Consider the following 15,303-nt stretch of genomic DNA (forward strand, 5'->3'; position numbering starts at 1 on the left):
GAGTAAACCTCGTTGCTTTTAAAGTGATTAGTTTACTTTACGTAAAGAAATATGAGTAAACCTCATTGCTTTTAAAGTGATTAGTTGACTTTACGTAAAGAAATATGAGTAAACCTCATTGCTTTTAAAGTGATTAGTTGACTTTACGTAAAGAAATATGAGTAAACCTCATTGCTTTTAAAGTGATTAGTTGACTTTACGTAAAAAAGTGAGCAAATCCATTGCTTTAAAATGATTAAGTAAATTAGTTATATGCACAATTTATAAAAATAAAGTGAAGTCAACTTGGCTATTCCAAGTTACAATAGATTTACTCACTTTTTACAGTAAAGTACACTTGTTGCTTTTAAGGCAATGAGTTTACTCACTTTTTTAAAGTAACTAATTACTTCTTACAGTGTATATATACTCCCATTTTGGCATCAAGGAACTTTGATGCCGTATCATGGCTGCAGCAAGAGCAATGATTTAATTCAATTCAATGATTTATGCTAAGCTATGCTAAAAGTGCTTCCACCAGACCAGATGATCGGCTGTTTAACACTAGGAGACTGTTCCTTTGAATCTTAGAGCTATTGTAATTATAGAAAACACAGAGAAACAATCCATTTTTGATGAAGATGTTTGGCGCATGGTGCAGTTTCACGACTCAGCACTTGCAGAGATGAAGTTTGTGTTGAGCAACATTTATTAAAACACTGTTTTCATGAGCTGCTCCCATCAACAGATTACAGTACTGTGCTTCAGATATTTATATAATTCATATGTATTTATATAATTACAATGCAGTCGCTGCAATTACCATGCTAAATCATGTCACATTCTCAGTTATAATGTTAGAATTAATAAAAAAAAAGATTGTAAAAAACAATTCAACCGGCAAGTAACTCTATTTCATATACTCACCAACACAGATTTTTTCTTGCATTTGGTGCCTGTCGAGTGTTAATTTAAAACCCTGTCCACGGGAATACAAAGTAATACAAATGTTGATTGGCATTTTGATCTCAGCAATACTTTAGTATGGCAAACAAAAAGGGGGACTTTAAATAAGAAACAAAATTACAGAGGGTACGCATTTCATCAAATCAGCTAGATAAAACGAAACCACAAAAACATAACTGGTGTTGAGAATTATCATCCATTCTTGCAACACGTGCTCTCACTCTTCGGTGATTCTCAGGAAAATTCATCATCTAATAAGTAACACTTGCTAATCTGTCATTAGTGGCAGTGGAATATTCAGTAGCCGTCTCGCTATCACTACATTTCAAAGTGACGGTTTTTGGTTTCTGGCATTACGATTTTGTGCCAAAGAAAACAGTTGTGTGCTTTCAGGCTGTCATGTTATTATGTTGGACCGAGGCACGTTGTTTTACGTCTGAGATATCCAGCTGGTGAAGGATCACTTGGATGTATTTGATCACAGTTTTCACTTGGGTGAAGGGATCTGCACAGAGGTGGTCTTCACCGCAAGGCAGCTGATGCACATGCATATCCCTTGACTGGCTCTGTTTTGCTTTTCTCCTCCGTTTTGTCTGTATACACAACTCTCTCTCTCTCTCTCTCCCTCTCTCAGCCTTGCTTGGTGTGTGTTAAGAGAAGAAAACCGAGGTGTGTGTTTGAAGTACGATGTTGACGCTTACAACAGCAGCTGCCAGAAGAAGCAGGGGTTGAAGGTCAGTACTCATACTGGTGACTGTAAAGACAGAGAAAGAGACATTCATTAGAATTGAGGCTCAAGGAATTTAAGTGTATGTCTGTGTGTGTGTATGTGCGTAACAGGACGTCATGGTTAGGTCATGAAGAATGCACAAGACTCATTTTGGTTTGGAATTACAGAGAATCTGAAACAGGCAAAATCGTGATGTCTATGGATGACTGTTATGGACCCTTTTTACAAGATGGTGATGACGCATTTAAAGGTCATCAGATTCTTAAATCGATGAAAGTTTTTAATACTTATACTACTTTAAAAAATAAACTCCTAAAAATGTACCCCTATATACATTTCTAGAGAGCGTCAAATACGTCCTAAGAACTACGTTTTTTTTCGCGAATCCACCAGAGGCCGCTGTGTGCGCTTTTTTAGATCTTAAATTTCTTTCAGGAGTGCCCTTCGCGCTTGCTGTTCTCACGTAAATCCACCAGAGGCCGCTGTGTATGGTTTTTGAGATCTCAGATTTCTCTCGCGAGTGCCATTCTCACCTGCTGTTCTCACACAAATCCACAAGAGGCCACTGTCGACTGACTGATTGACTGACCGACCGATCGACTGACCCACCCTCCTCCTTCTCTAACCCCAGTCAATAGTGTTTTTAAAAACACTGATTGACCCGCCCACCCACTTCCCTAAACCCAACCGACAGTTTTAAAAAGCAATACAGAAAAAAAAGCCCTCGTCTGATTTTTACCAGGTTTTCAGATTTTACCACAATCTCACCCTGTTATTTACTTGTTTATTTATTTATTTTTTGGCTTCTGTTTTTGTCTTACCCACTTTGTGGAACCATTCATTGCCAGACTCGAACACCATCATCAACTCCTTTCTCTGTTTCAAGTCTGTCAATGTACATGGCGAGCTAACTCGACAAACTGGTAACAGCGGGAAAGCCGTTCATACAAAGATAACCGGTCAGCTGGTAAGTGCGAAAAGGAACGGCGTCATACCACCCCGTAGCATTCTTTTTAAAGACTTCTTTATAAATTCTTCTGGCTACATAATTTGCAGTCACCAAAGATGTCTATAGGATTACGCTTTCAGAATGAATCTATGTTGGATCCAACATTCATTCATTCATTCATTTTCTTTTCAGCTTAGTCCCTTTATTAATCCGGGGTCGCCACAGCGGAATGAACCGCCAATTTATCCAGCACATGTTTTATACAACGCATGCCCTTCCAGCCGCAACCCATCTCTGGGAAACATCCATATACACTGATTTACACTCTCACACTACAGACAATTTAGCCTATCCAATTCACCAGTACCACGTCTTTGGACTGTGGGGGAAACCGCAGCACCCGGAGGAAACCCACGTGAACGCAGGGAGAACATGCAAACTCCACACACTCTTCTGTTAAACTGAACAGTCGCATCATCGATGACGTAAGCGTGCTCAGGCTCAGAAGGTAAAATGCAATGTGAGCGCAGGCAGAGGGGGAAAGTGGATGGGGGACAAGCGCGCTTCGGCACGATTCAATACAACTGTAACTAGTGTAAGTACACCCTAAGCCAAAAGCAACCTGATACTGCTGTTGTCTGAATTCTGTTGTAGGCATATAATAGACACTTTACTATCCCATGATGCTATGGTAGTGGATACACGTCATGATTTTGTTGATCCTGGAACATCATTTTTGTTTGAATATGTACCTATTCCCTACCTACTATTCTAAGATCAGAGGGGAATAATAGTTGAGTAACAATCATGTAGAAGTTCATAAACCTAACCGCTAGGCTAAACTGAACATAAATGATAAACATATCTCTTAATTCTGATTGGCTCTGATTGGCTGGTTGGAATGTTGTCCCAGGATCAACATAGATGTTAATCCAAGAACATGTCTGATTTGGTGAAGTCAGGTTGGTGGGTAGGCAACAAAAAAAAGGCAGAAAGTGGTGAACCCCAACTCCATTCATACCTATAAAACATACCTTTTTTAAATTTAGAAAGTACACTTAAATTTAAATGAAGTACCTACTCAAGTAGTAAGCAGTTTTGGAAGTAGCTCTAGTCACTGAATGGTGTTGTCAATGCTTCCATTCAAAATTGTGAAATTTAATTGTGCACAAAACTGGCAAATAAACATTTGTGAATGAAGCATGTGATCCGAAGAAGGAAAAAAAGTCACTTCCTGGGAAAAGAGCATGCTATAAATAAATAAATAAATAAATAAATAAATAAATAAATAAATAAATAAATAAATAAATAAGTAAATAAATAAGTAAGTAAGTAAATAAGTAAGTAAATAAGTAAGTAAATAAATAAGTTAGTAAGTGAGTAAGTAAATAAGTAAGTAAATAAGTAAGTAAATAAGTAAGTAAATAAGTAAGTAAGTAAGTAAATAAGTAAGTAAATAAGTAAGTAAATAAGTAAGTAAGTTAGTAAGTGAGTAAGTAAATAAGTAAATAAGTAAGTAAGTTAGTAAGTGAGTAAGTAAGTAAATAAGTAAGTGAGTAAGTAAATAAGTAAGTAAATAAATAAGTAAGTAAGTAAGTAAATAAGTAAGTAAATAAATAAGTAAGTGAGTAAGTAAATAAGTAAATAAGTAAGTAAATAAATAAGTTAGTAAGTGAGTAAGTAAATAAGTAAGTAAATAAGTAAATAAGTAAGTAAATAAGTAAGTAAGTTAGTAAGTGAGTAAGTAAATAAGTAAATAAGTAAGTAAGTTAGTAAGTGAGTAAGTAAGTAAATAAGTAAGTGAGTAAGTAAATAAGTAAGTAAATAAATAAGTAAGTAAGTAAGTAAATAAGTAAGTAAATAAATAAGTAAGTGAGTAAGTAAATAAGTAAATAAGTAAGTAAATAAATAAGTTAGTAAGTGAGTAAGTAAATAAGTAAGTAAATAAGTAAATAAGTAAGTAAATAAGTAAGTTAGTAAGTAAGTAAATAAGTAAGTAAATAAGTAAGTAAATAAGTAAGTAAGTTAGTGAGTAAGTAAATAAGTAAGTAAATAAGTAAGTAAATAAGTAAGTAAATAAGTAAGTTAGTAAGTAAGTAAATAAGTAAGTAAATAAGTAAGTAAATAAGTAAGTAAATAAGTAAGTAAGTAAATAAGTAAGTAAATAAGTAAGTAAATAAGTAAGTAAATAAGTAAGTAAATAAATAAGTAAATAAGTAAGTAAATAAGTAAGTAAATAAATAAGTAAGTAAATAAATAAGTAAGTAAGTAAATAAATAAGTTAGTAAGTGAGTAAGTAAATAAGTAAGTAAATAAGTAAGTAAATAAGTAAGTAAGTAAATAAGTAAGTAAATAAGTAAGTAAGTAAATAAGTAAGTAAATAAGTAAGTAAATAAATAAGTAAGTAAATAAATAAGTTAGTAAGTAAGTAAATAAGTAAATAAATAAGTAAATAAGTAAATAAATAAATAAGTAATTAAGTAAATAAATAAATTAATAAATAAATAAAAAATTAAGTTCCTGTAAGGAGAAAAACAAACAGATGCCACACACTGTCATGTGATGTTGAGTTTGGAGGTGGGTTTTTGATGTTTGGGAACACAATGTATTCTGGGTGTGCAATTGAGATTTATGTGGAGGAGTTTCTTGCTTAAGGCCGTACCACTTTGAGCACGCCCTGTCTCTGATTTCCGAAGGGTCGGCATAGTTAGTACTTGGGATAGTAACTTGGAACATCAACTGATTTCAACTTTAGACTGAGAGCTGGAAGAGCGTCAAACATACCAGAGAATTCATTTAGATTTTACTACAATTAATGAAGATGTATGTAGGCCTGCAGAGTGTAATGCCTAAAACAGTCTTCCTGCTGAGGAGGTATGTCATTTCTAAGTAGATGCTTATTTCAGTAGTATTTGGATATCCAGTTACCCTGAAGCAGTAGATGTACAGTAGTGTGCTTTGACAGATTCATTTGTGGAAGTTTCGGGAGGAGTACCTTTTACATGATGGAGTGTGTTTCAAACACAAATCTCCCAAAGTGGTTTTTGCAAATGAAATCCAAACAATCTCAGATATGCACACACAGACACACAAACACATCATATACAGTTAAAGTCAGAAATTATAAGCCCCCCTGAATTATTCGCCCCCTTGTTTATTTTTTTCCCCAATTTCTGTTTAACGGAGGGAAGATTTTTTTTTGACAAATTTATAAACATAATAGTATTAATAACTCATTTCTAATATCTGATTTATTTTATCTTTGCCATGATGACAGTAAATAATATTTGACTAGATATTTTTCAAGACGCTTCTATACAGCTTAAAGTGACATTTAAAGGCTTAACTAGGTTAATTAGGTTAACAAGGCAGGTTAGGGTAATTTCTGTATCTATTGAAAAAAAAATAGCTTAAAGGGGCTAATAATTTTGACCTTAAAATGTTTTTTAAAAAACTGCTTTTATTCTAGCCAAAATAAAAAAGACTTTCTCCAGAAGACAAAATATTATCAGATATACTGTGAAAATTTCCTTGCTCTGTTAAACATCATTTGGGAAATATTTATAAAACAAAAGAAAATTCAATGGAGGGCTAAAAATTCTGACTTCAACTGTGTATCTCCCAAAGTGCTTCAGGGGTTGGACAAAGAAACTGAAACACCTGGTTTTAGACCACAGTAACTACGTTTCCATGGACACCAATAATTGGGTTTCAATGCGATTAAGACAATACTCTGATTAGGAGTCTACCATGTAAACAGCGATTTCGAATTAAATCGAATTAAGACGTGTGGAGTATGTCGATTTTAGTCGCATTAATGAAGAGCAGCACAGACATGTTAACGCCTTAATCGAATTAATACCGTCATGTAGGACTTTTCGCAGCGATTTGCGACAGGATAGTCCTCAGCCACACACACGCGCGTGCGCGCGGCTGTTTGACACTCTTTGCACCTACTCAGTGCAGATCACAGACACCTGCATCGTAGAATGCGGAGGGTTTTTTTCTTCCATTCAGCATGCGGTATGAACTTCATTAAAACATCTCTTCCAACAGTTCATAGATGCATCCAATATCTCGTATGTCACGGAGGGCGTGCCTTAAATGTTCGTGGATGAACGTGAAAGAGCCAAACTGCAGTTAAAGTCGACAAACCAAAAAATGAAACACCCGAAATTACATGAAACTCCGGAGGAAATGCGGATAGGTCGTTGACGCAATGACGTTAATCGAATTATGTGCTATAACATTTAAAACGGGATCATGAAAGGAACATTCAAAAAGCAGCTCATGTAAACAACTTAATCTTATTATTGTCTTAATTAGATTAAAGCAAATAATTCGATTACTGATGTCCATGTAAACGTAGTCAATAATTCATTAGTTTGCGGCCAACGGGGCACATCCAAGGACTTCTGAACCAATGCACACAGCAAGATTGGTGACAGAGTAGTTTGATGAACATGAAAGTGAAGTTGAACATCTCCCATGGCCTGCACAGTCACCCGATCTGTACATAATGAAACCACTTTGGGGTGTTTTGGAGGAGCGAGTCAGGAAATGTTTTCCTCCACCAGCATCACGTAGTGACCGGGCCTCTATTCTGCAAGAAAAATGGCTCACAATCCCTCGGGCCACTGTGAAGCACTTGTGTCTGTCATTCCCAAGAGCATCAATGTTGTATTGGCCACAAAAGCAGGCCATACATCATACTAATCAGTTACTGTGGTCTAAAAACAGTTTCAGTTTCATTGTCCAACCCCTGTATGCACGGTATATATACAGTATATATATATATATATATATATATATATATATATATATATATATATATATATATATATATATATATATAAAGTGTTACAATTTGAGTCTGTGAAATGATGATTCAGTTCAGTCTGAATAGGAATGTCAGTGTTGAAGGGTGTTATTCAACAGTAGGGCAGCTCTAAAACAGGTCATTTAATCACCCAATTTGCTTAAATACACAGATTAATTCCAGAACAAATGACTGTGTGCTGTCTGTAGAGTGAGTCATTGAATTATTCATCAGCTTCTAATTCAGGAAGCCACTACTTTATGCTGCTCGGAGACACGACTGTCAATTCGCGAAAAGTCTGTCTGCATCCTGCTGAACTACAAAACACACTCAAAGTTGCATCTCTCATAAAATAGCCGAGTGGATGCCATGAAACAATCATTTCAAGTACACTTGTTTGTTTTGTAAGGAAAAATTATATAATAGCTGCAATGTAGAATGAATTATACAACCAAAATGCAGACAGCATCCATCTATGCATTTTTATTTGCTCATTCGGTGGACAGTATTAGTGAAGAAATGTAGGGAATAGTGAATGAGGGTGTAGTGGATGGTTTCGGATATATCTGGGGAATCCTGGAGGAGATCTGATGACATTTCCTAGTTAGCTATTTTTGTTTTTTTTTTAAATGGTGGCATAACTTGTTCTAGTAGCCGGACTTGTATTGACATGATTTGTTGCACAGGGAATTACACAACCTGGAGTTTCCATGCTGAACAAGTGAATTCATCTACTCATGTACAACCTTTGTGATTGTATTCACGGTCTTGCAAGCTACTTTAATTATAATTATTATTTTAATTAAGCCTGAAAGAGGTGTTAAAAGGTTAATAGTGGTGCTTTTTAAATCATGTGACCATTTGTTTGTACAGAAACTACAGTACTGAACAGTTTTCCTTTGCATTTAAAAAAGCTTTTTGTAAATACTAATGGCCTAGTTAGGGAGGGATCCAAAGGTTGCAGGTTTGATTCCTGGTCCTGCCAGGAATATCTCACTTTTGATAACCACTGCTCCATGTTTTTGCTCACAGGCTGTGTGTGTGTTCTTTCATTTCTCACTTGTGTCTGTGTGTGTGTGCACTCGGCTGGATCAAAAGCAGAGGACTAATTTTGTAAATGGCTAATACTGACTTACTTCACTCATTCAGGGTTTGCTTATATACTGCCAAGATGCATTAAAAGTTTTCTATTTAGTTGTCAATGACCTATAAGTTTATTTCTTTACTTGTGGTGATTGTATTTAGGCATCAGATTTTTAAAAGTTGCACTCATTTTTGTAGATTGCAGTGATGAACAAAATGATAAATGTCACCCTGGACCACAAAAAGAGTTTGAATGTTGCTCTGGTATATTTGGTGCAATAGGCAAAAATACACTGTATTGGTCAAAATGTTCTTTTATGTTAAAAAAAAAATCAGAATATTAAGATCATGTTCCATGAAGATATTTTGTCAATTTCCTACACTGAAATAAAGAAAAAGTCTTTATTAATTAGAGTTTCAATATCTAAAAATTCAAGTGAAATAATGTGTTTAAAAAAAAAAGAGTAAAAATTAAGTTTTCCTTAAAACAAGCTCAATTATCTGCCAGTGGATGAGTAAAATAATCTTATTTCATGAGTAAAATAATCCTATTTCATAAGTAAAATAATCTTATTTCAAACCTAAAACAAGTTTATTTTACACACACTGTAAAAAATGCAAGGTTCCACACAATTCATTCATGTTGTCCTAACACAAATCGATTAAGTTAACTTGACACTTTTAACAAATTTACGTAGATTGAACATAAAAAAAATTAAGTCCCAACGAAATCTCAAGAAGCTCATTTCAGCTCATTTTAATTGAGTAGTTTGAACAAGTAAAAATAAATATTTTGTTTGAGTGTACCACAATGGCAAATTATATTTCTGTTTTAAAGGAAAAATTAACTTCATTTTGATTCATTATTTCTGAAATCAAAACAATATTTGTACTTAGTGTTTAGTTTTATTTTTTTTTAAGTTTTTTAGATAGTTGAGCTAGAAACAAAACAAAAACTCTAGGTAAGAAAAGCCTTTATTTGCGGTGTACCGTAAATACAGTATATGAAACTCAAAATTTTCATTAATTCATTAATTTAGCTTCAGCTTAATCCCTGATTTTTCAGGGGTTGCCACAGCAGAATGAATCACCAGCTCAATTTTTGATCAGCATATCAAAGAACTTTTGCCAACTTTAAAGGCATCTTTCTGAGTATTTACACAGTGCTCAGCATAATTGAGTACAGCCCATTTTGAAAATGAATGTTTTGATCCATTTCTCAGTGAATATAGGCAATGTATTTTGGTGCATTTAAACAAAACAGATTTATTAAACAGATATATTTATGAAAATAATATTTTAGTCACCAAACATATTTAGAAATTGAAAGATAATACAATTAAATTTAAGAAAAATATTGCAAAAACTAATTACAACCTACAAAGTTACAGACTAAGACTTAAATTTTTACAAGACTAAATTTTTTGCTTCTCTTAATTTTTCCTCCTTTTTAAATTTGTATTTGATATTTTTCCCTAACATATAAATTTGGGTGTACTAGTTTTTGGACCGTTATCGCAAGTTATTTTGTTAGATAAGCTGCAGATTTGGCTTCAGTACGGACTAATCTAATGTACTGTATTTGGACAAATATAATATTGTAGAGCTTCCTATTAAAAATAAAAGATAGATTTTAGGGGTGTACTTATATATGCTGAGCACTGTATATATATTTAATTGTATCTCAGTCAACTTTTGTCCTTATCTTAACAAACCATACATCAATGGAAAGCAAAATTTTATTCAGGTCAATCTCAATTTCCAAACAAATGAACACTTATGACTGGTTTTGTGGGTCAGGGTCACAAATAATAATAATCATAAACTTTTGCTGTTTACAGATCTGTTTATTACAATAATCCATCCAATTCTAGTTTGGCATAAAAACATTGCTCTGTTCTGCTGTGATTTGTTTGGGTTTCTTTTAGCAAAGCAAAAATACCTAAAGTTACTGGTGAATATGTGTGTAATGTCACACGAGACTGCTCATAATTACAATTACAGCCCTACGATTTTTCACTGTAGCGGTCAGCTCACTTAACACAAAATCCACCAATTGAAAATGAACAAGCAGTACTAGATGGACTCCCCTTTCTTTCCCTTTTTAAAATGTATTTTTCTTTTAAAATTATTTTTTCACCAATTATCATATTTTTTTCTTATTTTTTTTGTTTGTGGGGCTCAATTTGGGTTGGGAAAATTTATAATATGTAAAACCAGCAGATTATATTATATACCTGTTCTTGGTAGACATGTTCATATGTCATGTACTGTTATTCAAGCATCTGCTTATTGAATAAATAAATAAATAAATAAATAAATAAATAAATAAATAAATAAATAAATAAATAAATAAATAAGCAGTACATGTGAATGTGTGCGTGTGTGTGTTCACGTTTTACCTCTGCAGCTCTTCCCGTCTCTCTGTAGCATTCCCGTCACACAGCTGCACACAGCACCAGTTACTTGACTAGTGCAGATCTGCTCACAGCCACCATTATTGTCTTCACACCAGTCTGAATCTGAAACACACATACACACGCAGGCACTCTTATAGCTGTAATCTCCTTGCTAATACGCACATAGACAAAACGCCCAATTATACACCCACATCCTATTGCCTCCAGTCTTAATCTACACACATATCTCTCACACACTTGCACAATTCTGAAAAATACTCCAAACCTCTTCTTCTGATTGGTCCCACTGACAGGATCTGTTCTTTATGCTGACTGTAGTCTGTATAACTCCTTTTGTTATGAGGGCAATTCTGTAATAGCATTAGAATTATTATCAATCTAAAAGAAGCAGATCTCCAAGATGAGCAAGACTTACAAACATCACCAAATCTACTCTAAATCAGTCAATCCAACCTGTTTTAAAGGAATAGTTCACTGAAAAATGAATGTGCTGTCCACCAAAGGTATTATAGTTAGACAGTTTTAAATTATTATTTTTTTTTTAATACTATTTTTAAATTCGCTGAACATTTCAGTTTAGTTTATTTGATTTCATTAATGGTTTTGCAAGTTTTTATTTCATGAACACGTTTCTATTTGGTTTAATATATTTAGTTTCAGTTTTTGTTTTAATAATTCTAGATTTGAAGAGTTAACAGAACACATCAAGTGTTGACCAAAGCAAAGTTTAGTGTTTGCACAGTTTTATAAAGCTCTTTAGGCCTTTAGCCAGCGTATTGAATGGGGTGGCTCTTTTTTCTCCAAAAGTGCAGTTTTTTTGCAGTTATTCTCCTCAATTATTATATAAAAAAAAAGAGCTTCAAATACTGCACTTTAGGGAGACTTTAAGCATTGATCTTTTCTGCATTAGCTCGTCACATGGTGATCATAACCGCACTTTTTGATGCAACAGAAATATATCCTACAATTTTGTCAAAGTGCTTACTATGCTATTTTACCACAAAGTGTTTATTTAGAAATGAAATAAACTGTTTTATTGATAATTTAAAGTTATTACAGTTTTATAAATAATGTTATAAGATTAGAATTTTAAATTAAGAATTTTTAATAGTTTTAAAAGTGTGAAAAAATACTTATTTTAAAATACAAATTTATTATCATGCATCATAAAAACTATTAGAAAAAAAAACTATTAGAAATCTGTTAAAACTTTTTAAAAAACCAACTAGAATACATATTAAAACTGTAACCTGGAGATAAATAACAAACTATTTTTTATGTCAGAATTTTTTAATTTGAATAATTAAAAATTAAAATTGTCTTAAAGCCTTCTTCTATCGGTTATTTTCACAATTTATGATGGCATACTGTCAAAAATGGGACAAATGAGCTCATATAGGGGCCAAATTCTAGAGTTTGTCAGTATTGAGTCTTTCGAACCCGGGCTACAGGCCTGCTCTTAGTAATAAAATTAAATAATAGTTTGAACAGACACTGAATCACAGAGAACGCAATTAACAGAAATAAAAGTTAAAATTATGATGAACTAAAACAAAACATTTCATATTAAAGATCAGGTATGTAGTTAAACTTGCCGGCAACTCTCTCATGGTTGCCCACTAAAGCCTGATCAATGCCTGGATGGTAGACCACATGGGAAAGCTAGGTTGCTGCCAGTGTTAGTAAGACCAGCAGGGGGTGCTCTGGTTTCTCTCAAGGTTTTTTTTTTCTTCACTTTCGCCAATTAGTGAAGTTTTTTTTCCCTCTCCGCTGTCGCCACTGGCTTGCATGGCTCGGGATCTGTAGAGCTGCGCATCGATGGATTTGCTCTTCAGTGTTTGGACTCTCAGTAGTGATTATTAAACCACACTGAACTGAGCTAAACTTAACTGAACTTAAACACTAAAAAACTGAACTACACTGTTCCAATTTACTGTGACCTTTTATGTGAAGCTGCTTTGACACAATCTACATTGTAAATGCGCTATACAAATAAAGGTGAATTGAATTGAATCTGTTGTCTAGGTAGGTCCTAATGCCCCAGTATATTGATGGAGACTTTATACTACTCTGTCTTTGGGATGAGATGTTAAACCGAGGACCTCACTCTCTGTGGTTGTTAAAAATCCCAGGATGTCCTTCCAAAAAGAGTAGGGGGTTAAGTCCGGAATCCTGGCCAAATTTGCTCACTAACTGTCCTTATATCATAATTGGCTTCATCATTCTGTCTCCTCTCCACTAATAAGCAGGTGTGCGGTCTGGCTCAATATGGCTGCCGTCACTTCATCCAGGTGAATGCTGCAGACTGGTGGTAGATGAGGAGATTCGCCCCCAAAAATGAGTAAAGCGCTTTGAGTGTCCAGAAAAGCGCTATATAAATGTAAGGAATTAATGTTATTATTAATTATAAACTTGCTTAGTTTACATTTTTTTGTCAAATGAAAAAATTGTGTTTGTAAAAAGGCCATCTACAGATACTTCTTTAAACAGCCGCCGGTCATATTTTACATCACATAATGAGTGCTTATTAATTCTGAAACGATATTATGTTTGCTAATTATTATATTATTTTAGTGACCGTTGTTTCAGTTACTTTTAATTTTTTAGCTTATTGTGAATTGTTTGTTATTTCATTTAACAAAAATGTTTTTTGACCAACACGTTTAGCCTTTTTGTTGACTAAAATAACCTTTCTGTCAGCATTTACTCACCCTTGACTTGTTCCAAACCAGTTTTATTATTCTGTGGAACACAAAAGAAGATATATTGAAGAACGTTAGAAACCGGTAACCACTGACATCCATAGTCTTTCCAACTATGGATGTCAATAGTTAACGGTTTCCAACATACTTCAAAATATCCGCTTTTGTATTCCACAGAACAATGAAACTCAAACAGGTCTGGAACAAGTCAATAGTGAGTAAACAATGACAGAATGTTCATTTTCAGCTAAACTACTGTATCCCTTTAATGGCGTAATAGCATTGTCTCAATTTTTCTAAATGGCAAAATGCCTAAAAAATAAATAAAAGTGTTTGTTTGCATGCGTTGTGTGTACAATCTCTCACCACTTTGCAGGCGTTGGTCTCTGAGTCACACAGAGTGACGTCACAATGCAAATGCACCTCATCATAATCCCCAATGAATTTGAAGACAGTGACGTGAAAGCGGCAAGTGAGGGACACGCCGTTCTCTGCCATGCCTATTGTGTTATCCTTGATGTTCGGACACCTGAAATTACAGTTATGTAATATAAGCTCTGTAACCTCATTGGCAAGTGTTTAGATGTGCAATGTGCTAAATACAGTTGGTGTCACAATTATTAGCCCTCATTTCTTAAATATTTCCTAAATGATGTTTAACAGAGCAAGGATTTTTTCACAGTATTTCCTATAATATTTTTTTCTTCTGGAGAAAGTCTTATTTGTTTTATTTCAGCAAGAATAAAAGCAGTTTTACAATTTTTTGAGGTCAATAATATTGGCCCCCTTAAGCAATATTTTTTGATTGCTTACAGAACAAGCCATCGTTATACAATAACTTGCCTAATTAACCTAGTTAAGCCTTTAAATGTCACTTTAAGCGGAATACTAGTATCTTGAAAAATATCTAGTAAAATATTATGTGCTGTCATCATCAAGATAAAATAAATAATTTATTAGAAATGAATTATTAATCTTAAACTCTGCGTATCCGGTACCGGGTCTGTGACGTCATTTACTTCCGCATTCTTTAAATTTTAAAGGTCCGTACTGGCCTAAGGGGCCGATCACACCGAATGCACATTTACGTTCTAAAAACGTGAGGCGCACCACACTGCCATTTTTGTTAACAAGAAAAAAAGAAGCGCAGTGCTCTTTTTATGTCACTAGGCAACGACTGAATCAGCTGGGTAATGTGCGAGAGTGTTGCTGTTGATATTAATTTAAATTTAATATTTAATAATATCGCGATATTTATGATTTGTGAGTCATACAGCTCTGGATAACCCAAAACAGCAACCACAAGTCTCTGCCCCATCTTCAAAAGTCTCCGTTTGTATCTTGACAACACAAACACTGCATGCACCTCAACGGAAACTCCGCCTCTGCTTTTATTTGATTGGAGAATGAAACAGCCGAGACTGACGTAACGCTAAAGTAACACAGTTGACTTTTTTTAACTGAGAGCGCATGCCGTGCAAGGGCAAAAATGCAAAGTGCACAGGGTGCATAAGCAGCGCGCAAAACGCTTGCAGCCATTAGTAAACCATTAAAAAGAGGTGCCTCTCAACCAGCCTGATCTCATGAGAAAACGTAAGTATTTTACGTTTTGTCAGTTTAGTGGCTAATTCGTACGAATTCGTACGAGTTCAGTC

The 15,303-nt window shown here is 34.2% G+C and overlaps 1 protein-coding gene across 1 annotated transcript in view; it reads right to left on the reverse strand.

Annotated features, from left to right (window-relative positions):
* Positions 1-735: 735 nt before the first annotated feature.
* The window catches only part of tecta (tectorin alpha), a 56,319-nt gene continuing 41,751 nt past the window's right edge, over positions 736-15,303 (reverse strand). The window contains exons 22-25 of the mRNA XM_056457164.1: positions 14,015-14,177; positions 11,212-11,296; positions 10,929-11,048; positions 736-1,699 (exon numbers count right to left, since the gene is read on the reverse strand). Of these exons, the coding sequence (XP_056313139.1) occupies positions 1,596-1,699; positions 10,929-11,048; positions 11,212-11,296; positions 14,015-14,177 (472 nt within the window). The 3' untranslated portion in view covers positions 736-1,595. The remainder of the gene's footprint in view (positions 1,700-10,928; positions 11,049-11,211; positions 11,297-14,014; positions 14,178-15,303) is intronic.

The sequence above is a fragment of the Danio aesculapii genome, chromosome 5 (assembly GCF_903798145.1).
Source record: "Danio aesculapii chromosome 5, fDanAes4.1, whole genome shotgun sequence".
In the NCBI taxonomy this organism is placed as follows: domain Eukaryota; kingdom Metazoa; phylum Chordata; class Actinopteri; order Cypriniformes; family Danionidae; genus Danio; species Danio aesculapii.